Raw genomic sequence first — 25,690 nt, 5'->3', positions numbered from 1 at the left:
CTGTATTAGTTTCCTACTGCTGCTGTAACAAGTGACCACAAACTTAGCGGCTTACAACAATACAAATTTATTCTCTTACTGTTCTGGAGGTCAGAAATCTGAAACCAGTTTCACTGGGCTAAAGTCGAAGTGTCAGCAAGGCTGGCTCCTTTTGGATGCTCTGAGATGTTCTCTTGCCCTTTTCAGCATCCGGCGGCCACCTGTATTCCTCCACTTCCCCCCCTTCCCCCACATTCAAAGCGCATCACTGCAGTCTCTGCTTCTGGCGTCACATGCCTCTTTCTCCTCCAACTCTGACCCTCCTGCCTTCCCTTATAAGGAAGGACTCTTGTGAGGACATCCGGCCCACTTGGATGCTCTTGGGTAATCTCCCATCTCAAGATCCTTAATCACATCTTCAAAGCCCCTTTTGCCACATAAGGAAACATATTCAGTCGGAGGGATCAGGGGCTCATCATTCATCCTGCCACAGTGACCAAGGTGAAGGTGGATTTAAGCAGGAAAGGGCACAAACGGGAGCAGAGACGAGCTCCAACATCTGGTCAAGGCGCCACGGGCAGTGTCGGGTGCTGCAAACAGGAGGACCCAGGAGTAAATCCCACAACGGACGCAAGGGCATGAGCTGAGTCTGATTCACAGGGAGTGAGCCAAGGTCAAGGTCAGGTTAGGATCTCTGGTTCCAGCTGACACAGAGGTGAACCGCAGCCCACCCAGGGGAGCAAAGGATAAACAGCAGAGGACCAACACACTGGCAATGGCAACTGAGATTTATTTAAACGGTAAAAGCCGAGAGGAACAGGAACTGGTACAAGCACCTCGGTCACTCAGGTCTCTAGGCGAGCGGGGAGACTGGTAGCCAAGGCCTAACCACCACTCAGGAAACTCAGAGACTCAACTCCGGAAAGGTCAATGGCTTCAGCTCTGGCTCAGCACGAGTCTTGAACAGATCAGTAAGTTATTTCCTTCAAGCCTGGGAGGAAACACACAGAAGCTGTGAAGAGACCCTCACGGATTGGGGCAGAGAAAACAGCCAGAGGTGGGAGAATGTGATCCCCGGGTCCCAGGCCCACAGGGACCAGCTCTGGGGCACCAGCCACACGTGCGGTCACTGCAGCCCCGGCCTCCTGGTTGTGTAAGATGAGACTTCACAAGGCAACAGGAGGTTGGATGAGACTGTGTTTATGGGTGGTTTTGAAGGGATTGAGAGATGTTATGGGCTCTCTGCAGTAAACCTGAAAATCTATCCTTTTTTTTTTTTTTTTTTTTTTTGCAGTATGCGGGCCTCTCACTGTTGTGGCCTCTCCCGTTGTGGAGCACAGGCTCCGGACGCGCAGGCCCAGCGGCCATGGCTCACGGGCTTAGTTGCTCCGCGGCATGTGGGATCTTCCCGGACCAGGGCTCGAACCCGTGTCTCCTGCATCGGCAGGCGGATTCTCAACCACTGCGCCACCAGGGAAGCCCTGAAAATCTATCCTTTAAATGATGAACTTTTTTTTTTTTCTGAATAATACTTCTCATTCAGACAAGTTGTTTAAGGAGTTCATTCTTGAGTGTTCTTCTTTTTACCTTAAACATTTAAAAATTAATATTGGCCTGTTTTTGGTGAGAAAGAAGCCAAAGGGCTAGTGACTAGCCTTGGCAATTTTGTTCACCCTTTTCTCTTTGAGTCAAATTCAGTAACAAAAAAGACTACTGTAGGCAATTTAATTTATTTCTTCACAAGTGTAGTCATTGTTTTTAATCGTATACTGACATGGCAGATAGTAAGTTGAGGAGACTCTGAATTCCAGTATCTTCCTCTGAAGAGTGTTGAGTTTTGTTCTAGCAGGCACTTATATTATTGGAGAATCATCCTGATCTTCTACAGTCTTGGTTGCAGGGTTGTTTAGTATGAATCTGTCTAGGTTTTGTACTAGAGCCTATTCTTTAGGAACTTGGCCTTTTAAATGCTGAACTTCCAAGCAAACACAGTTCTTTCTTCCCCACACACACATAAGTACAATAAGTCCCCTACATACGGATGAGTTCTGTTCCGAGAGCGCGTTCGTTAAGTCCAATTTGTTTGTTAAGTCCAACAAAGTTAGCCTAGGTACCCAACTAACACAATCGGCTGTATAGTACTGTACTACAGGTCTATAATACTTTTCACACAAATAGTACTTGAAAAACAAACACAAAAAATAAAGAAAACATTTTAAATCTTACAGTACAGTACCTTGAAAAGTACAGCAGTACAGTACAAGAGCTGGCACACAGGGGCTGGCATCGAGTGAACAGGCAGGAAGAGTTACTGACTGGAGGAGGGGGAGGAGGTGGGAGATGGTAGAGCTGAAGGATTGTCAGCAAAAGGAGACGGAGGGCAAGCTGTAATTTCACTCACACGTGACGTTGATGGAACGCAAGTTTGCATCTTTGAAAATTCGCACCCTGAAGGTCTGTATGTAAGGGACTTACTGTACTGACACAACAAAGCAGGGAGGCGCAAAGTGGGGAAAAGCTCCTAACATAAACATGCTCAATACATCGCTACTTTACAGAAACTAGAATTAACTCTATGCTATTACAAACCACCTATAGTTTTTAAAGTGTGAGGAAGTTAAGTAAATTCAGACATAGCCTCATGACAGAATATTTATAAAGCCATTAAAATGCAAGGAGAAATGCTTATAATATTAAGTTAAGAAGATCAGGAATCAAGGTTACATAAACAGATAAATTCAACTCTGCTAAAAACAAAACAACAGCTGGAAGAAGAATGGAAGGGAAAAGCTGCCAGAGGTTATCTGAGTGATGGGCATATGGGTGATTTTTTTTTTTTTCTTTGCCGTACTTTTTTGAAGTTTCCAAAGTCCCTACTAAAAATTACACTGTTTTTAAAAGTGCGGGAGGACAGAAGTAGAAAAACACACTAATAAATTATTTTTTAAATAAAAAATAATTTAAATGGATTTTGTGGGCTGAACTGCCCAGCTGGGTAAATTTCTAAACTAGCAGAAAGATAAGCCCAAGGGGGATGATTAACAACATGGAATTTTCACACAGGAGACAGTCCTTGACTCTGCCAAGTTCTTTGTTTTGTACAAAGAGACAAAAAGTTTCCCCTTTCTAGGTTAAAGCAATACAAGTGAAGTCACCTACCCAGTTCACTTCCTCCTTTGGTGGCCCAGCAAAGGCAGTAATGCTGCATGAGTTGTTCAAGAAGCTCCATTTCATCCAGGAATTCAAGGGACTCTATTCTGTGGACAGAGACAATGAAGAGACAACAGTACAAATGTATCCAATCAAAAATGAAGGTCACACAGGATTATGCTTATCATATGCTTTCCATGCTTATAGTCATGGAAAGGTGTTCAGGATATACTACATGAAAAGAAGCAGGTTACAGAATAGTATGCATGGTGTGGGCCCATTTAACTTATTTTCATTGAAAAGGAGAAAAAATCCCATCAGCAAAATCAAAAGTGACAAATGACAAAGTAGAAAAAAATGTTTGCAATAGAAATGACAAGGGGTAGATTTCGTTGTTATATAAAGAGTTGTTACACTTCAATAAGAACAACTTTTAAAACTTATTTAAAAGATGGGTAAAAGACTAGTTCACTGGCAAGGAAAAACAAGAGCTTTTCAACCTCATTTATGTGAAAAGAAATGTAAATTAAAACACATGAAATGTTTTCAGCTAACAGTTGACAAAGGAAAAAAAGGCCAATACATCCTTAAAAATAAATAAATAAATAAAAATTTTTAAAAAGGTTGATATACATTTTACCAAGGACATGGGAAAGAGGTGCTCTCCTGCATTACTAGTAGGATGACAAAATAGTATAACCTCTCTGGAGGGCAATTTGACCACCTCTATCAATGTTTAAAATGTACATCCTTTCATTCTGCAATTCTGTGTTAAGAATTTACCCTATAGGTGTTCAAGAAATCTCACTGCAACATCACAGCTGCAATGTAGCTGTGATGTAACAGTGTAACAATGTAACAGCAAAAAAACAAAACAAAACAAAAAACAAACTTTAAAGTAGAAGAGATGGGTTGAATAAACACATTCATACAATAGGATACTGTGCAGCCATATAGGGTAGGTTTATATGAATTAACATGGAACAGCCTCTAGGACCTATCATGGAATTTAAAAAGCAAGTTGTTTAAGAAGTAATGTACATAGTATATTACTATCTATGTAAAGAAAAAGTGGGGGATATATATGGTTATACATGCATGGACTAATTATGGAAACTGCAGAAGAAAGTGGTAATGTTGGTTGTCTCTTGAAACAGAAGGTAGCTGATGGTAGTGAGGGTGAGTAGCGGGGTGTTTTGTTTTGTTTTCACTCTGTATTACTTTATTCTGGTTACTTATTTTCCCCATCATGTGCTTATATGACTTTTATCCAAAAATCATTTTAAATGTAAACTTTTAAATAGACACACACACAGAGAAACATATGAAAACAGCTTTTTAAAATGTTTTCTAGGGCTTCCCTGGTGGCGCAGTGGTTGAGGGTCCGCCTGCCGATGCAGGGGACACGGGTTCGTGCCCCGGTCCGGGTAGATCCCACATGCCGCGGAGCCTGCGCGTCCGGAGCCTGTGCTCGGCAATGGGAGAGGCCACAACAGTGAGGGGCCCGCGTACCGCAAAAAAAAAAAGTTTTCTGTTGAGATATGCACACGCTGGGGCAGTGGGGACAATGCAGGCATTTCCAAAAAGAGTAAAGAAGAAAAATAAAAGATGATCCATATTCTACTATTTACAGCCACTGTTAACATGCTGGTATTGCCATTCGTCCAGGCTGTGTGTGTCTGTGTTTGTGCGCATGTGCGTGTGCATGAAAGTGTATAGACGTACATGCTTGTGCATGTTTCTGTATTTGTGTTTAGCTCCCGCCCTGCTGTGCAGGCCAAAGAGTCACATCTGAAGTAAGAATGACTATCCAAGGAGTACTCTGGTGGCTTCCCAACTAATCTGAGCAGAGAACCTCAAGGCAGGCTTCCTAGCATGAGAAGAAACCAGCAACACGATCAAGGCTCCAGCACCGTCATGACCAAGTTCAACTATCAGGACACACTAGACTGTGAAGCTGTTCCCTAGAAGGTGAACTCTGCAAAGGCAGGCATGACACACAGTAGGCATCTGTTAAATCAACAGGTCTGCCTCCGGTTTCTTTCTATACAGAGTATCTGGCAAAAACCCTTGACAAATGTACACACAAACTATGAGGCATCTGCAGAGCTGGGAGGGTTGGTTGCCCTGGGGTGGACAGACCAAAGCCTGCCCTGCCTCTTTACCCACCTCTGTTAGGACACAGGCTGCTGTCTGCAACATAACCAAATGCCCAGCTATAGACATTACTTTTTAATTACTTTAAAATTATTATTATCAAGGAAACAACCTAAGTGTCCATTGATGGATGAATGGATAAAGAAAATGTGGTATATATACTGACATTTACAATGGAATATTATTCAGCCATAAAAAAGAATGAAATCTTGCCACGTGTGACAGCATGGATTGACCCAGAGGACATTATGCTAAAGGAAATAAGTCAGAGAAAGACAAATACTGTAGGATCTCTCTTCATGTGGAATCTAAAAGAAAACAAACAAACAAAACAATTGGTAGGTGCCAGAGGTGGGTGGTGGGAGGGCAGGCAGGCAAAATATGTGGAGGGGGTCAAAAGGAACAAACTTCCAGCTGTGAAATACGTTAAGTCATGGGGAAGTAACGTACAGCATGGTTATTATAGTCAATAATGCTGTACTGCATATTTGAAAGTTGTTAAGAGTAAATCTCAAAAGTTCTCATCACAAGAAAAAAAAATTCTGGAAAAGTAGTGAAGACTGCTGCCATGTCCTGCCTTCCATTTGCTGCACACGGTGGGGTGTTGCTGCAGGACCTTGCTTCAGATGCGATGGCCCGCCCTATGGAACCACTGGAAACTTCCTGCTCATCATTTGCCTGAAATCCTGGCTTGTGTTCACCTTTCAAAACAAAAATATGCACCAAAAATGCCCACAAACTCAGCTACTAAAACTCCTTTAAAGATCTTCTTTAGAAGATCTTTTATTCTTTGGACTAACTGTGAAGAAACTGATGGAAGGTTTGTTTATTATGTTCTAAATGGAGTTTTGTTTACTACTCAAAATAAAGTGGTTCTCCTTAAAAAAAAAAAAAAAAAAAGAATCCTGTATGTGCAGTGACCGATGTAACTGGACTTATTGTTATCATTTCACAATATATACAAACATCGAATCATTATGTTGTGTACCTGAAACTAATGTTGTCTGTCAATTACACCTCAGTTTAGAAAACTGTTATTAATATATATCTACACATAAATAACAGGCACCACTAAACAGGATATGGTAACCCTGAACATCTTGACATGTAGAGATAAATACAATCTATTGTTAAGCTTTTGAAAGTATGGTGGTTTACAGACCAATACATGTAATATCAATCTACTGATTCAAAAAATATAAATCTATATATTGATAAATATTTCTTTTTTTTTTTGCGGTATGCGGGCCTCTCACTATTGCGGCCTCTCCCATTGCAGAGCACAGGCTCCGGACGTGCAGGCTCAGCGGCCATGGCTCACGGGCCCAGCCACACCGCAGCATGTGGGATCTTCCTGGACCGGGGCACGAACCCGTGTACCCTGCGTCGGCAGGTGGACTCTCAACCCCTGCGCCACCAGGGAAGCCCAAAAAATATTTATCTTTATATACACATAGAAAAAGAATACACCCCAGCTGTCTCTGGAGGGTGCTACAGAGCTCACAACTGCTCTAAACTTCATGCACTTTACACTGCTCGAAAATTGTTTTATTAGAACAATGAGCATGTATTTCTTTTATAATGAGAGGAAAAGTCCACTTAAAAATCCATAAGCAGACTTTTCCCCCCTTAGGAGCCCTTGGGCAACGTCATTTTCCTGCTTCTCCAAAACACAGGGATTGTGCAAGATTTCCACTGCAGAGGTGTAACCCGCTTACTTCAACTAAGATAATCTGTTTGGGCATAAACCTTATCTTGGCTAATAGCTAGAGTTACTCTCAAGGAGCTATCAATGTTTAATCTACATTAGCAGCAGCTTGACTTGTTTCAAAGTAAGTCTAGTTCAGGGTTGGATTTTTGTTGTTTTTGTTTTTAACATTAAAGGATACAGACAATTATGCCTTTAATTCACAGTTATCTGCCACGGAGCAAACTCCTGCCAGTCCCATACCTGCTCACTTCCGCACGAGGTAATTTGCTGTACAATTCCATCATGTCGATGGCTGATGCCGATTCCCACCCACTGGACAGGAGCCGTTCTTTCTAAAATGTGCAGTGGAGAGAAAGGAGAGGACAACGTGCTGTCACATGACCCGAGTCACTCTTCACGCACACAGAATTTCCCTCGGAGGACTCCTCTTTCAAAAGCCCACCGCGGCCACTATCATCTTTTTTAAAAAAAAATTTTCCCATATTCTATACTGAACACACATTGTTACAATGGGGGAAAATGCACACTGAAATATAATATTTAAAGAGAAATAAAGGAAGAAACTTTTCTATAAGCAACAGTTTTTTAAAGTACCCTAGTGGTAATGTGACACAAGCCATGTAAAAACTAATGTATTTAAATGGGAGCAGGGGTGGGAAGTGTCTCTTTAGCAAAAAATTTTCAAAGGTGGGGGAGTGAAGAGGGGCGGGAACTATTACAGGTTCCAAGAGATTTAAGGGACTGATCAGTCAAGTACAGAGTGGGAACCATGTTTGGATCCTGATTCAAATACACCAACTATGAACATTTTTTTAGACGACTGGGGAAAACTGGAGATGAATTGGGTGTTAGGTGCTATGAAGGAGTTCATGTCGACTTGTAAGGTGTGATAATGGTATCATCATTATCCTGGAGGGTAGAAGGTCCTTATTTTTTTTTTAATTTATTATTTTATTTTTGGCTGCTTTGGGTCTTTTTTTGCTGTGTGCAGGCTTTCTCCAGTTGCAGTGCGTGGGGGTTACTCTTCGGTGCGGTGCACGGGCTTCTCATTGTGGTGGCTTCTCTTGTTGCGGAGCATGGGCTCTAGGTGCGTGGGCTTCAGTAGTTGTGGCACGCGGGCTCAGACGTTGTGGCTCGTGGGCTCTAGAGCACAGGCTCAGTAGTTGTGGCACACGGGCTTAGTTGCTCCGTGGCATGTGGGATCTTCCCAGACAAGGGCTCGAACCTGTGTCCCCCTACATTGGCAGGCAGATTCTTAACCACTGCACCACCAGGGAAGCCCAGAAGGTCCTTATTGGTAGGAGAGTCACACTGACGTATTTATGGGGAAAATGATACACTGTCTGGGATTTGCCTTATATTCCAATGACACCACCAACAAAAATTTGGAGGGGGGGGATAAGTCAAACGATAATGACAAAATGTTATTAAATTATTGAAGCTGGCTGATGGAATATGGTTGTTCACTTTAACTATTCCCTCTACTCTTATGTTGTTTGAAAAACGGCATAATAAGAAGTTAAGATAATAGGGGGCCAGAAATGTAAATGTGCGTCTTCCATACCAAGATGGCAGGGCAGGGCTTGGATTTCCCCCAGCATGATGAACCAGTAGCCCACATGGAGCCTTAGCTGCCGGGAGGCAGGCACTCACGAGGGACTCTCACATTCTCTTATCTGTGAAGGGAGGGTGCCCCTTCTCGGTTGGCTAACGGTACAAGAGGACGTCCTGGTCTCTGCCCTCTAACCTGAGACTCTAATGACTTGCAGGTCTCCACTCCCGCCAGGTCACACTGTCGTCTCCGCAGGTTCTCAATCATGATCTGCCCAAACCGGTCATCCATGTTCACCTGGGAAGGGACAGAGGAGGCTGGGCATTGCCATAAGGATCTCTTTGTTTGTTAAACATGCAAGATTAAAACAACAACATCCTATTTCTAACCAGTCAAGGCTGGTAATACCCACTGCGGGTCACAGAATCCTGAGTGCCATGCTGATGGAGTAGAGCCCCTCGAAAGGCAATGGGGCAGTGTCCATCCATTGCAAACACTCAGTCTGGGATCCAACAATTCCACTGCCAGCAACCTGTCCTATAGATAGACTCACACGTGAACGCAAAGATGCAAGCACATTGACTGCAGCATTATGTATGACAGGAAGAATCTGGAAAGAACTTAAATACCCATCACTTGGGGTTAAATTAATTCTGGCATGTTCATTTAATGAAATACTATATAGCTGTGAAAACAGGAAAGGAAGATAGATAGATAAACAGATGGACAGATATGAAATGTTCCCTAAGATAAACTCTTGAAAAGTAAGGTACAGAGGAATGTGTATAGTATGCTCCCATCTGCCTTTAGGGAAACAAACAAACAAAAAAAGAAACTCTCTCCACATTTATACATGCATAGGAAAATTCTGGAATACAGCAAGGTTGCTTCCCAGATTAGAGGCTGAGGTCTTGGGTAGATAAGAGACTTAATTTTCTTTGTCTACCCTATCGAACTATATGATTTTTCATTTCATTCTCCATGTGGCATTACTTTTTGAATAAAAAACTGGTTTACAAAACACAATTTAAATATGTGCACAACTGTCACAAAACAAAATCTTATGTACATGGGAGTTCCCTGGTGGTCATGGATAAGAGTCCGTGCTTTCATTGCCGAGGGCGTGAATTCGATCCCTGGTTGGAGAACTAATATCCCACAAGCCGCATGCGGTGAGGCCAAAAAATATAAATATATTATGTACATTATTGTATTGATAACATATACACTGTTACTTTATCATATACAAGGTATCAAAAATTCAGCACTTTAACAATATATGAAGGGATTCCCGGATTCATAAGCCAACACCAACGCCAACGCTGCAAGACAAAATCCAGTGTTACTCTTTTTTAGGGGGATGCACAAGGCTTATGTGGCACTAATGATAGGACTGCACACTATTCATTCAGGATCCAAGTGTATTTGTGAGCACAAACCCCTTCATTTTATTGCCCGGGTTTGAATCCTGGCTTGATACTTAATAGCTGTGAGGCTGTGGGCAAGATGCCTAACCCCTTGGTTCAATAGTCCTCTTACCTGGAAAACTAGGATAGTACTAGTACCTACCTTGAGGGTTGCTGTGATGATTAAATAAGCTAATATATATGAAACTGAAAGAATAGCACCTGCTATACAAGTCATCGGGTTCAAAGAATTTGCAATAATTATTATCACTACTGAAATAACCGTCGTCCGTGTGGTTCTGTCATTTAACCGCTAATTTAAAAATAAGATATGTTATGTGAGGAACGGACAAATGTGAGGAGGATGGTTCAGTACTTGTTAGGAGAGAACTGCATTAAGTTAAAAGTTTATTATTCACGAAATGAAGGTGCTGGGTAGGGTTTAACCCCATCTAAGGACTGCTGTGGTCAACATATTGAAAACTGGCACATTCTCAGGCCTGTTCCAAAGTGACAGTGTCTCTAGTCAAAACTCACTTAACCCATTGTCTCTCATGTGATGCTGAATAAAGGTTTGTTGAATAAAAGAATACACAAATGAAGCAGAGTGAATGAAATGGTACACATCCGAAATGTGTGGAAACATGGGAAGTGGAATTCCTTTTCCCCCAGGTATGGTAGCCTGAAAGCAAAGACAGGTCGCCAGAATTTATCCACATCAATACTAAAGACCGATGAGGCCAGCTACCATTATATCCATTCACTAGGACAGAAGACTGAGTCTGAGGAATGCCTCCAATTAAACAGAAAAGCAAGAAAAATCAACCAACCAAGAACCACCTATACAGGAACCTGGACTGGGTGAGGGGTGGGCAGGAGGCCAGGAGATCAAGGTCTAGCCTTAGACCTCTCCGTAGCTACGTGACATTGGGCAAGGTCCTGTACTGCCCTTACCTGTAATAAAATATAAAAATAAAATAAAATGAGGTAAAAAACAAAATAAAATCAATAAAGCTTAACTAAAATAAACAATAAAAGTAGCTAAAGTGTATTCAGTGCTTATCATTAGCCCAGTGCTGTTCAACATCTCATGAATTCCCATCATAATCCAGAGAAGCAGGTATTCTTTTTTTTTTTTTAATGAATGCACTTGCCACATTTAATCTGAATTACTTAGACTTGAGAGGTAGGTATTCTTATCCTAGTATCTAGGTATCTAGGTAGGTATCTCTCTCTATCAGAGAGATCCAAATAATAGCTAACTTAATAATAGCTTACTTAATAGCCAGGCAATGCTGTAAATGCTTGTGCACCTATTAACTCATTTATTAATTATGAAGTCGGGATATTATTATCCTCACTTTTCTGATGAGGAAGCAGGCACAGAGAGGTTAAGTAACTTGTCCAGGTCACACAGTTAGGCAGTCTGCCTCCAGAGCATGGACTCCCAACCACCAAGCAATTCTGCTCAGGTCACACAGTCAATAATTAAGAGCTAGGGCCAAGATTCAGATCCAACCTGAATTATTCCGAAGCCCTAAAACATAACCCCTTTCGGCACTAGATCAAAGGAGAAAAACAGGGAGCTCGTGGGCCAAGCTCAGGGATTTTAGAAAGTAGGAAATTTTACATTAAAATCCTGCATTTCTAACATTTCTTGAAAAACTGGGAGTTCAGGCAACTCCAGGCTCACTCCACATGGTAACAGCTGGCTGCAACTGACTAGTGGGCACCCCATGAAATGGGACATGGGTGCCCCAGTTCACCACAGTCCCCATCACTCCACACTATATAACACCTAGCCAACTGCCTGCATCTGGACCACTCCCTGCCTCTGAAGGCATCTGAGTTTGCTACCCCTACACTGATGATAGCCAAAATTCCTTCCATCAAAATCTATGACTTTACAGGAAACACAATGATAAGAACTCAAACAACTTTCTTAAAGGACAAGACACAAGTTCCAAAAACTCTGGCTAAAAGTCTGCCGGCAGTCAAGAACTCAGGAGTACTAGGTTTGCAAGAACTGATTAATAAAGGAGATATGTGAGTGGCTGGAGGCAAAAGGAAGAGAGTAAGTGAAAACATATTCCGAGGGCGCTCAGAGAGAGAAAGCCACCACTGGAGTCCCAAGCAGAGGGCAAATTTCTTGTGCTTCCTTTTACCTGTTCGTAGTTTATGAACATGGCAGTCTCAAAACTCTTGGCTGCCCACTTCAGAAGGTTTGTAGACTGCTCCGGAGTCATGTAAACCAGCACACACTCAGCTATCAGGAGGGTTGGCAATCTTAAGGAAAGAAAAAAAAAGGCACCTAAATATGTTTTCATCAAAATGGGACTCCCCAATTGCACTCACGTTACAGGGAGGGCACTTCATACCCCAGGAAAACCAGAAGCACTAGTTTTCACATCAACCATCAGTGCAGCGGGGCCCGAAGTTTTACACTGTAAAAAGGTGAGCAGTCAGCAATGAGTTTTGCCTTGCTGGTGAAAATGTGTTAAATGTGTGTGGCGGACGATAAAAATAGCTCGAGTCTTCCCTACCGGGCACCCACAGTGTGGCGATGTGAACCTGCAGATCCTCCCACTCAGGAGGTGAAGCTTATTTCCTTTCCCCTGGAATCTGGGTTAGTCATGTAACTTGCTTTGGCCAATGGAACAGCAACAGACAGGATACAAGCAGGAGCTCAGAAATGACTTACACACTGGCGCTTGCTCTCTTGCTGCACTTGGAAACCTGAAACCACCATGTGAATGAACCCAAGCTAGCTTACCATTGGAGGGGAGGTCCTGTGGATGAGAATGAGGCAGGCGCCCAGCGGACCTGCCCACTGTCCACACATGAGTGAACCCCAGGGCACATCACCTAAACCTGGCCCCCAGCAGACGAGCCACCCGCCTAAGCCCAGGCCAGGTAAAGAAGGCTATATGGGAGTTTTTTGTATTATTTTTGTAACTTTTTTGTAGATTTGAATTATTTAAAAACGAAGTTAGACATTTTTTCAATGTATTTTCTAAGAGGTAGCCATTAGCAATATTAAAAAAGAGGATTCATATTTTTCAAAATATAAGTGAAAGAAAAGCAAAGACAAGACAGCCCATGAAGGAAAACAGAGAATACAAATGAAACCACAAGGAGGAATACATAATCGAATACTTGTTTCAGCAATTGTTGTTCATCCATTTTATAGATCTCCAAAAGCGAGGCAAACTTCCCTATCAAGAGCTAGCCCAGTTTATACCCAATTACTTCCCTAACCTTCCAGCGCATCTGCAAAAACAGATGGTTACTGCAACTATAGTCAGAGTCAGAGGCAACTGACTCAGGGCCTATCACGTGCCAATTCCTGTTCAACTGTTTTCGCATGCTGTTACTTGGTCTTCAAAACCATCCTGTGAGATAGTTTTTAGCCCAGTTAATAAATGAAAACACTGAGGCTCAAAAAGATTAAAAAACCCACTGCCCCCTATTAAACAACTAGTGAGCAGAATTAAGACAGAAACCCAGGGTAAGATTCTCAGACTCGTGCTCTCCTCATTCTGGGAGGGCTCCCGGCCCACCGGTATCAGCTTTAACCAACCTACTGCTGACTTCACACACCCACGTGCCCCCAAGAAATCCAATGGTGTCCTTGAAAGTTAAGACTTCCCTTCAGCTAAAAGAAAACACACTACTTGCTCAACATTGCTAATCATCAGAGAAATGCAATTCAAAACTACCACGAGGTATCACCTCACACCGGTCAGAACGGCCATCATGAAAAAGTCTACAAAACAACAAATGCTGGAGAGGGTGTGGAGAAAAGGGAACCCTCCTGCACTGTTGGTGGGAATGTAAGCTGGTGCAGCCACTACGGAAAACAGTATGGAGGTTTCTATAAAAACTAAAAATAGAACTACCATATGATCCAGCAATCCCACTCCTGGGCATATATCTAGACAAAACTCTAATTCAGAAAGATACATGCACCCCTACGTTCATAGCAGCACTACTTACAATAACCAAGACATGGAAATAACCTAAATGTCCATCGACAGATGAATGGATGAAGAAGATGTGGTGCATATATACAATGGAATACTACTCAGCCATAGAAAAGAACAAAATAATGCCATTTGCAGCAACATGGATGCAACTAGAGATTACCATACTAAGTGAAGTAAGTCAGAAAGAGAAAGACAAATACATATGATATCACCTATCTGTGTAATCTAAAATACAGCACAGGGCTTCCCGGGTGGTGCAGTGGTTAAGAATCCGCCTGCCAAGGCAGGGGACACAGGTTCGAGCCCTGTTCCGGGAAGATCCCACATGCCGTGGAGCAATAAGCCCGTGTGCCACAACTACTGAGCCTGTGCTCTAGAGCCCGCGAGCCACAACTACTGAAGCCCACACGCCTAGAGCCCGAGCTCTGCAACAAGAGAAGCCACCGCAATGAGAAGCCCGCGCACCGCAACGAAGAGTAGCCCCCGCTTGCCGCAACTAGAGCAAGCCCATGCGCAGCAACAAAGACCCAAAGTACCCAAAAATAAATTTTTTTAAAAAAGGGCACAAATGAACCTATCTATGAAACAGAAACAAGCTCACAGACAGAGAGAACAGACTTGTGGTTGCTAAGGTGGGAGTGGGGGGAAAGACGGACTGGGAGTTTGGGGTTAGCAGATGCAAACTATTATATTGATATATAGAATGGATAAACAACAAGGTCCTACTCTATAGCGCAGGGAACTATATTCAATATCCTGGGACAGAACATAATGGAAAAGGATATGAAAAAGAATGTATATATGTGTATAACTGAGTCACTTTGCTGTGCAGCAGAAATTAATACAACATTGTAAATCAACTACATTTCAATTAAAAAATAAATTTAAGAAAACACACTACATTCTGCAATCAGTGAACCACCTAAGGGTCTCCCCAAAGGAAAAAAGAAGCACAAATACGGGCTTCCCTGGTGGCGCAGTGGTTGAGAATCCGCCTGCTGATGCAGGAGACACGGGTTCGTGCCCCGGTCCGGGAAGATCCCACATGCCGCGGAGCAACTAAGCCCGTGAGCCATGGCCGCTAGGCCTGCGCGTCCGGAGCCTGTGCTCCGCAACGGGAGAGGCCACAACAGTGAGAGGCCCACATACTGAAAAAAAAAAAAAAAAAAAAAAAAAAAAAAAAAATAGCTCAAGAAGCACAAATACTCTTTACAGTGTTTTGACCTTACTTCTGAACACCTGGTAAGACAGACTCAGACAATAAAGCTGGAGTGGCAACAGTGGGTCAGGTAGAGCTGTCCCTGACATCTGGGCTGGTGGAGATGTAAATGCTAAGAATGACGACCTGGTTGATGATTCTAGACTAAACACGTAAGCAAGAACTTCAAAATGTAGAGGTAACAGCTGTCACTGTGCTCAAGTGTTAGGAAGATCACACTTTAACCCTATACTTCCCACCCCTCCGTTGCCCAAAGCTCACCCGTATTTGCACCTGTCCTTACCCTCCTTCCTGCCCTCTCAGAAGAATGGAGAGTTTCTCTTCCCTCAAAGGCTAGTTAACTTCAGTCCATGCTCTACATCCTCCCCTCCCTCTCCTCCAGCAATGATTTCCCCTGTTGGTAATTTCTTTCATCGTTTGCCACTGATTCTTTGCCTTCAATTTATTCTTTAAAATGACTTTCCCTCTCCCTTACCTGCCTTCCAAACCTCTCCCTTGAGTTACTCACCTCAAATATCCCTGAAAGTGTCATCTTCACCTACACTAGACCAGGTAGATATGCCTTTTCCTCCCAATAGCTCTTTATCTATTTGACCAGAATCACTGTGTTAAAACCACACATCTCATTCCCCTCCTCTGCCTCCCAAAGGTACCCACTCTCAAGAATTTGGTGTGTGGGCTTCCCTGGTGGCGCAGTGGGCTTCCCTGGTGGCGCAGTGGTTGGGAGTCCGCCTGCCGATGCAGGGGATACGGGTTCGTGCCCCAGTCCGGGAGGATCCCGCGTGCCGCGGAGCGGCTGGGCCCGTGAGCCATGGCCGCTGAGCCTGCGCGTCCGGAGCCTGTGCTCCGCAGCGGGAGAGGCCACGGCAGTGAGGGGCCCGCATATCACAAAAAAAAAAAGAATTTGGTGTGAACCCCTCTGGTCCATTTTAAAAACACTTCTGTTACGTATATATGTTATCATGAAAATACAGTATTTGGGAGGGTTTGATTTTACACATTTGGTATCACACTCTGCAATTTAATTTTTAAAAACTCAACATTAAGTTTTTGAGCACTCGCCAAAGTCATGCATTTTACATAGCATTCATCCATTCTCCTCCTGATGGACATTTAAGTTGTTTCCAATTTTCGGCTACTAAAAACAGAAGTTGCAATGAATCCTCCTTGTACATACATGTAGACCTTCTCGGGGGTACACACCCAACAATGGAACTGCAAATTCATGTGGTAATGACAATTTTACTAGATAATTCCAGATCATTCCTTGCAATGGTCACACCAAGATCACTCCCACCAGTGGTGTACGACCATTCCTTTCCCCGCCCCCCGATATCCTTGTCAACACTTGATACTGTCAGACTGTTACATTTTTGCCAACTTGGTGGGAGTAAAACAGAATTTCATCTGATTACTACTTAAGTTCAATACCATTTTAATATGATACCCTGGTTTCCTCTTTGAGCTGCCTGGTCATCTATCCTTTGCCCATTTTTCTACTGGACTTTAAAAAAAAATAGGTATTCTTGATATACCCTGGATGCGAATCCTTTCTTTATATGTTACAATTATATGTTTCTATGCATACAATTATCTTCCCTCAAACTTATATTAGTAATCAGTATTTTACAAAAGCAATACAGGTGATTCTCATGGGAAAACAGACTCAAGGAACATTGCCTCTCAAAAAATTTCAGAAAACTACTCTAAGTAGCAATGAAAAAAAATGGTACATGTTATAATGCCGTACCTCCAACTGGCCTTATCTCAAATTAGCATGAAATCTCAAATGTAAGAGGTTAAAAAAAAAAGTCTCACTGTGTATTCATGTTACATTTCTTTAGTTTCTCTTCCAGTTCAGGTATATCTCGGAGATCTGCTCCAATGATGGCATATCTTGTTGAATCCAACATGTGCCCATCTGTAAATGTAAGAAGAGATTATAATTTCAACAAATTGATCAAGAAGAGATTATAATTTCAATGGATGTGACTTTTACAAAACTAAAGTAAATGTATTGTTTTTCTCCATTATAAAAATGCATGCTCGGGCTTCCCTGATGGTGCAGTGGTTAAGAATCTGCCTGCCAATGCAGGGCATATGGGTTCGAGCCCTGGTCCGGGAAGATCCCACATGCCACAGAGCAACTAAGCCCATGTGCCACAACTACTGAGCCTGCACTCTAGAGCCCACGAGCCACAACTACTGAGCCTACGTTCCACAACTACTGAAGCCCAGGTGCCTAGAGCCCGTGCTCCGCAACAAGAGAAGCCACTGCAATGAGAAGCCCGTGCACCGCAACAAAGACTAGCCCCCGCTCGATGCAATTAAAGAAAGCCCTCGTGCAGCAATGAACACCCAACACAGCCAAAAACAAATGAATGAATGAATGAATAAATAAATAAATAAATTTTAAAAATAAAAATCCATGCTCATTATGGGAAAAAAAAATCAGGTAAGAGGAGGGTGAAAATTAACTAAAAATCATACCTTCCAAAGACAACTATTAGTGTTTTAGTGTATAACATTCTAGCCTTTTTTCTATGTGCTTAAACTCCTATACACAACATGGACACATCCCCTCTCTCTCTCTCTCTCTCTCTCTCTCTCTCTCTCTCTCTCTCTCTCTCTCTCTCCCCCCCCCCCAAACGCACACACACGCACACATACACACACACCCTGCACAAAAAAAGATAATGGGGTCACCCAATACTTGTTTTGAACGCTTTTCCTATTTAACAATAGTATCACGGACATCATTCTCTATGATTTCACCATGCTCCACGGAGTACATAAAACAACTTACTTAGCCAATCACTCAATATTAGACAGGCAGTATTTCCAAGTTTACTCCATCTCAGGCACTGCAACGAACATCCTTGTATACATGTCACAAAGGACTTGTCTGTCCAGTTACACAGGTTATGATGAGAAGAATTGGGAGATCAAAAAGTAAGCCTAGGGCTTCCCTGGTGGCGCAGTGGTTGGGAGTCCGCCTGCCGATGCAGGGGACACGGGTTCGTGCCCCGGTCCGGGAAGATCCCACGTGCCGCGGAGCGGCTGGGCCCGTGAGCCATGGCCGCTGAGCCTGCGCGTCCGGGGCCTGTGCTCCGCGCAACGGGAAGGGCCACAACAGTGAGAGGCCCGTGTACCGCAAAAAAAAAAAAAAAAAAAAAAGTAAGCCTATTTAAATATTGGTACCAATTGCTCTCTAAATGTTTTATCAATTTGTGAGCTATTATGTTTAAAAGAAAATAGTTTATGTACTAAAGTATTTACAAATAAAATATTTCCTTTAAATTATTCCACCAGAGGTTGGATGGAATGGATGTATAGTAGTTCTCAAGCTTTGGCAGGCATCAGATTCACCCAGAGGGCTTGTTAAAACTGACTGATCAGGCTCTAGCCCCTGGGTTTCTGATTCAGATTTTTCAAAAATAGAAATCTGTATTTCTAACAAGTTCCCAGATGGGGCTGATGCTGTTAGCCTGGGACTACACTTTTAGAACCACCAGTACAGATGAAATGAGACTGGCGATAAAGTTATGTGACGGGTACGTGGAAGTTCATCAATCTAGTCACATTATTTTTGTGTAGGCCTGAAATTCTTTTCAATTTAAACTCTCTATTTTTAAAAATAGAATTAAATTGCTTGATTATTTACCTGAAGCACTGTTCACTCAACTTCCTCAAAGGTACAAACCATGGAAGAAGCTGGGACATTCTACAGCCATCCTACATCATTGCTAAGAACTCAGGTTCTCTCCTGAGAACCCACAGCAAAAAGTGGGTGAAAGGCGAAACAGCACGTAAGCAGGTTCTCCCTTATTTTCTTGAGAACCCCATTCAGCTTGTTCAAATACACTTGGCCACACCCCATAAGCTACAAGAAATACCTCCTAGGAATCTGCTAGATGTCAGGAAACCGCCAAAGGGCAAGGCTGGGAAACCCAGAGTCAGTCCCAGGCACCGTAACACCTGAGTCCAGAAAAGACTATCAAGGATGTGAAGGCACTTGCTTGCTCTGCTGTGAAAACAAGCAGTGATTCCCAAATGCCCGCGTGCCTTCTTACGGATAACATATATATTCAAGATGAGTTTTTCCATCCCTGACCGCACACGCACACGCACACAGACACACACACAGAGAGACCATGAGAATGGTGAAGCATGTGGTTTCCTTGAACTGTGCAATTCACAGAAGACACGTCTGACTCAGAGATGTGGATCTAAAGGTAGCACATAAGGCAAAAATGGCACATGGTCACGATTACTCTTAAAAATTGAGCACAAGGTACAGCAGAGCTGCAAGGGTCAAGGACCTGGGGCACACCCAGCAGTGGCCCATCCGTGTGCCCTGGCAACTGCCTGGGAAGTGCTGGACGGGATGTCCCCGAGGCCCCATTAATGATAGAATCCGAGGCTCTAACAACACACACCACACACCCATCATGATGCCCAGGCTCCTCTGAAGTCAGGGGCTGCTCAAGCCGTGTAGAAATAGAAGGTCTATTATCTGCCCTTGAAGGATGCCTTACCTTCATTTCACAAGAAACAGAATGCATTTGGTAGAGGATACAGGCTCAGGGCAAGTTTCAAAGGAGTTTTACTATTCTGGGAAGATATGCCATTTTTATAAAAATCTAACTCTAGCAAGAGACTGTGGGAACAACAAAAAAAAACCTTGATACCTTTGGAATGCTTCTGAGACTGGGTGAGAAAAAGACCTTGCTCATCAAAACGAGGCCCACAATCCCATCCTTTTTTTTTTTTTTCTTTTCTATTTTCTACTTCCTAAGAGAAAAATGGGAGAGGATTAAAAGCTTTTTGTGTGATACTCTTATAAGAACAGCTTCCTAAAGGAATAGCCCATACTTGCCCAGTTCTGGAAAGCCAATTAACATTGCCTGAAAACCTCCAAACTGCTACTAGTAGTTCCTTCTGTGATCAATCTTTAGAGGATTGACTTCTAAGAGGATTTAAGAGGGAGAACCCCTGAAGACATAACACCATGACGGGTTTTTAAAAAATTAAGAACCAATTTGTACATGGCCAGAATGAAGAGACAAGTACGAAGATCCTATTCCTCAGGCTTGGTCATCATTTCATTCAAGCAGCAGCTCTCAACCAGGGCAACTTTGTCCCTAGAGAACATCTGGCAGTGCCTGGAGACATTTCTGGTTGTCGCAACTGGGGGATGCTAGTGGCATCTAATAGGCAGAGGTTAGGGATGCTGCTAAACATTATAAACTGTGCAGGGCAGCCCCACAACAGGGAATTATCCGGCCCCAGGTGTCAGGAGGGCTGAGGTTAAGAAACCCTGCGTTAAACTTACACACAAAAATTCAAAGATCATTAGTCGACATTAAATTTTTAAAATCCGTAAATAGTCCTAATTATTCTTGGATAGGGACAACTTAACATGCCGTAGTTTTTATCCAGGACATGGTTCCCAAGATGAACACTCTCTTTGGAGTACACCTGCAGAGGAATGGGCTTTGGTCTCCAACAGCCCTGACAGCAAATGTCTACTCTGCCAGTTCCTAGTCATACGACATACGGCTCACGCCTACTTTTAAGTATAAAATGCATACAATGGCAACCCCATACGGTTATGGCTAAGATTAAGGGTGATGTCTAAGTGCTGAGCTCCGTGGATCCCAAACTGTACTGAGGTGCCCTGGGGCGGCACAACCAACTCACAAGGGCAGAAAAGGATGTTTCAAACTTTTGAGGGAAACCCAGAGATACTCAACGTGCACCAGACACAAGCAGACCACCAGCTCAAGGCAGTCAGTTTCCAAAGAAGACTTCTCTGCACTCCTTTTCATGACACCGTATCTCTGCAAAGCTGATTTCTCAGGTGTGACTGTGATGAAAAAGCCACTACTGCTCAAACATCATCTGCAATATTGCAAGAGGAACAGGTGGTAGCATCCAATCTGGCTCCCAGGTGAGGTCATAAAGGGCCCGACAGGAGCACATATCCCATTAGAAGTAACTGTGGTTATTTAAGAATGAAATTAAGAGAGTATTTGTTCTTGGAATGTAAGAGGCTTTTTTTTTTTTTCAAGTGACCAGAAAGTTGTTAGGACATAAATACTTACAATGCTTGAACCCAACTTATTAATAAATAGAACTGCTGATATGTTTTTTAACCTAGAGACATCATGAAAAATTTACTGAGGCACTTAGTAAAGGAAAGTGGGCAGGCACTCCTTGGCCTAACTCAATGGTGGTACATCGTGGAGGTTTTCCGTGAAGACCAGACCACAGATGATTAAATCCGGGCAGGTGCTGAGAAGCTCCACCCAGATGAACCCAACCCAAACTGCCAAGCTGCAGGATTGTGAGCTAAACACATGGCTGTTATTTTAAGCCACATGCTTTGCAGTGGTTTGTTACAGAGCAAAAGCTCATATAGGCTTTAATTATCTGCCTCATCAAGCTCACACCTATGAAAGGCAGGAGAAAGTGGAAGATTTACACAATGTAACACGGTAGTTAAACACACCCACACCCACACCCACACACAGAATCCACAGGGCATACAAGTCATGATCTCTTCCATCACCTCCAAGCTAGCATTTCAAGACAGACGTGTTCCTATGTGCTACTGACCTGTAGTGAGTCCCATCAATTCCATTCATTATATGTCTTCAAAGACAGACTTATTATTAGGATTGCAAAGTGTTCTTTTAGGTCCACAGATTTTCCTAGAACATTTTAGTTTAAAAATAAAAAAGCTGGGATTGACATGTACACACTGCTATATTTTAAAAGGATAACCAACGGGGACCTACTGTATAGCATAGGGAACTCTGCTCAATGTTATGTGGCAGCCTGGATGGGAGGGGAGTCTGGGGGAGAATGCATGCATGTATATGTATGGCTGAGTCGTGTTGCTGTGCACCTGAAACCATCACAACGTTGTTAATCGGCTATACTCCAATATAAAGTTTAAAAAATTAAAATTTAAAAAAAAAGCGTTGATGGGCTTCCCTGGTGGCGCAGTGGTTGAGAATCCGCCTGCCGGTGCAGGGGACATGGGTTCGTGCCCCGGTCCGGGAAGATCCCACGTGCCGCGGAGCGGCTGGGCCCGTGAGCCATGGCCGCTGAGCCTGCGCGTCCGGAGCCGGTGCTCCGCAAAGGGAGAGGCCACAACAGTGAGAGGCCCGCGTATCGCAAAAAAAAAAAAAAAAAAAAAAAAAAAAGCATTGTAAGATAAAGACAGCCTCAGGTGGATTTCTGGACCACACAGAAGTTTTGCTTGTTTGTCTGTCCATCTGAACACCCAGGAGTACTTACTGAGCTCTCATTATGTCCTGGGCACTGAGTCCTGGGAAGAAACTGATGAACAAAAAGGCACGGTCCTGCCCCCATGGGGCCTGCAATCCAGCAGGGAAGATGAAGAGTGGACAAGTGTGGGGAACACTACAAAGCGGGGTGCAGTCTTTTGGGAGCGCATAACAGGGTCCCACCTCCCTTAGAAGAGAGTCCACACTACTTAGCCTGGTCGAGGAGATCCTGCATGAGGCAGCCCCGCCTGCTTCAGCTTCATCTTGAGCCACGCACCCCTCCCCACTGCCAGCTCTAGTCACACTGGCCTTTCGGCTTCCTCACATGCTCCTTCTTTCCCTAAGCTTGCCTTGTGCGAGACAATCTTCCCCCGAGAGAGTTTCTCCTTCTTACGGCTCAGCTGAGATACCTGACACCACTCTGCAATGCTTTGATTTGTTGCTCTTTTTACTTTATACTCAACCAGTTCCACTTCAGAGTTGAGATGGATTACAAAGACACAAACATTCACTCATTCAAGCATTCAGGTATGTATTTATTCCATCAATCATCTCTGTGTGCCAGGCACTGTTCTAGGTGCTGGGGATGTAGCAATGAACAAGATAGGAGAGGTCCCTGTGCTCTTGAGGCTTATCCCCTCAAGGAGGGGGAGACGGTGAATCATTAAACAAATGAAGAATCAAGATAGCATCAGAGTATTAAGAGCTATGAAGAAAATAAAAGAGGATGAGAGAAAACTATGCCTAGAGTAGGAGGTGGCAGCTGAAGTGGGACATGGGTGATGAGATGGAGCCCATTAAGCAAAATTAGGGGGAAAGAGTTCCAGGCCAAGGGAAGAGGAAAGGTTTGAAGGTGAGAGCAAGCTTGGCACATTCAGAGGACAGCAGGAGGCCAGTGTGGTGAGATCATAGTCACTGTAGTTGAAAATAAAATCGGGGGACTTCCCTGGTGGTGCAGTGATTAAGAATCTGCCTTCCAACGCAGGGGACACAGGTTCGATCCCTAGTCGGGGAATTAAGATCCCACATGCCGCGGGGCAACTAATCCCGTGTGCTCTAGAGCCTGCGCCACAACTAGAGAGCCCGCAAGCCACAAATAGAGAGCCCACGTGATCTGCAGCCTGCACCGCAACTAGAGAGAAGCCTATGCACCGCAACGAAGAGCCCACGCACCACAACTAAAGATCCCACGTGCCACAACTAAGACCCAACACAGCCAAATAAACAAATAATAAATAAAAATATTTTTTAAAAAAGGAAAGAAAATCAGGAGGCATCCAGACACCCAATTAACCATGTCGATTTCAGCACTAGAAAGATTTAAGCAGGAAAGTAATAGAATCTGACCTACTTTTTAAGAACTCATCCTGACTTACTTTTCGTTGTGTACTCACTTACCTACTTTTAATTTCTTACCCTGTGCATACTTCAGCTTAAGAAAACACCTATCATCAATTCTAAGATGCATATATTTTTCACATTTTAACATTTTTTGAAATCTGGATGCATCTAACAGTTGATAATGTATCAGTTTAATTTGTCAGCACTTTTTCTTTCCTATTGATAAATAAATAGTGATTCTTACAATCACAGCCCCAGGGGTTTGATGAAAAAGGGTAATTTTTAAATGAAATTTTTGTCAGTTTTATTATCATCTATCACTTTCCTCAGATTTTCATTCACGTTTTCATTTATTTTTATTCAGATTCCTTTCTCAGTATGATGGCAAGATCAAAAACTACTGATATAAAGGACAAGACTGGAAAATTTACCCGCATAAGACACAAACACAGATTTAAAAAAACAAGCAAAAGACTGAAAAAAATATACAATAAAAAAAGTTGACAAGAGACCTCCCTGGTGGCACAGTGGATAAGACTCCACACTCCCAATGCAGGGGGCCTGGGTTCAATCCCTGATCAGGGAACTAGATCCCACATGCATGCCACAACTAAGAGTTCGCATGCCACAACTAAGGAGCCCACGAGCCACAACTAAGGAGCCTGCCTGCTGTAATTAAGGAGCCCAGGTGCTGCAACTGAGGACCCGGAGAGCCGCAACTAAGGAGTCTGTGAGCTGCAACTAAGGGAGCCCGCCTGCTGCAACTAAGACCCAGTGCAACCAAATAAATATAAATATATATATATTTTAAAAAGCTGACAAGAGGCTTTTATCAAAGAACATATCTGTATGTTATAAAGGGTTCCTATAAATTGAAAAAAAAAAAAAAAGGCAGGGGGGAAACAATGCAACTGAAGAAAAAAATGGGCAAAGGGAATAAAAAGGCAATTTACAAAGAAATTCCCAAAGGCCAATAAAACTATAGAAAGATACTCCATCTCACTAGCATTCAAAGTTATATAAAATTTTAAAACAACGGGACATTGTTACAGCCCATCAGATTGGTAGAAATTTTTTAAAATGATAATATCCAGTGTTAGTGAGGGTGTAGAGAAAGAGAATCCTCATCTACTCTTAATGAAAACATAAATAAAAAAGGTCTTGAAGATCAGTTTGGTAGTAGCTATTAAAATTCACAATGTACAATTCTTTAAGTTAGCAATTCCTGCAAATACGCACATATATATGTGTTTTCTACAACACTGTTGAATATGAAAATATAAAAAGGCAGCAATCTAAATGACCATCAGTAGGGAAAAGATTAAAGGAAATGGAATTTCCATGCAGAGGAGTACTGTAAAGCCGTTAGAAATAATGAGGTAGATTTATATATTCTGACATGAAAAGACAGCCATGATTTACTAGGACGTGAAAAGAGCAAGTCACAAAACAGTATGTATAAATTATTTATTTTATTAAAATTACATATAAACCGATATTTATATATAGAAGTATAGATCCATTCGTTCAACAAATATGTTATACTACAACATATATTTATTCAATGTGTATACACATTCATTCAACAAAAGATTGTTGAGCCTTTTTTTTCTTTTTTCTTTCTTTTTTTTTTTTTTTTTACGCGGGCCTCTCACTGTTGTGGCCTCTCCCGTTGCAGAGCACGGGCTCCGGATGCGCAGGCTCAGCAGTCGTGGCTCACGGGCCCAGCCGCTCCGCGGCACGTGGGATCTTCCCGGACCGGGGCACGAACCCGCGTCCCCTGCATCGGCAGGCGGACTCTCAACCACTGCGCCACCAGGGAAGCCCTGTTGAGCCTTTTATGTGCCACGCACTGGATTCTATCTGTGTGTGTACTTTATTGTGTGTGATA

General features: G+C 43.0%; 1 protein-coding gene across 1 annotated transcript in view; it reads right to left on the bottom strand.

Moving 5' to 3' along the window:
- Positions 1-749: 749 nt before the first annotated feature.
- Positions 750-25,690, bottom strand: part of LCMT1 (leucine carboxyl methyltransferase 1) — a 56,358-nt gene continuing 31,417 nt past the window's right edge. The window contains exons 6-11 of the mRNA XM_059037082.2: positions 16,979-17,081; positions 12,121-12,241; positions 8,745-8,846; positions 7,238-7,329; positions 3,139-3,236; positions 750-970 (exon numbers count right to left, since the gene is read on the bottom strand). Coding sequence (XP_058893065.1) covers positions 948-970; positions 3,139-3,236; positions 7,238-7,329; positions 8,745-8,846; positions 12,121-12,241; positions 16,979-17,081 — 539 coding nt within the window. The 3' untranslated portion in view covers positions 750-947. The remainder of the gene's footprint in view (positions 971-3,138; positions 3,237-7,237; positions 7,330-8,744; positions 8,847-12,120; positions 12,242-16,978; positions 17,082-25,690) is intronic.

The sequence above is a fragment of the Kogia breviceps genome, chromosome 14, assembly GCF_026419965.1.
Source record: "Kogia breviceps isolate mKogBre1 chromosome 14, mKogBre1 haplotype 1, whole genome shotgun sequence".
In the NCBI taxonomy this organism is placed as follows: Eukaryota; Metazoa; Chordata; class Mammalia; order Artiodactyla; family Physeteridae; genus Kogia; species Kogia breviceps.
Note: the sequence above shows the minus strand (reverse complement) of the source record. Positions and strands in the feature narration are given on the sequence as shown.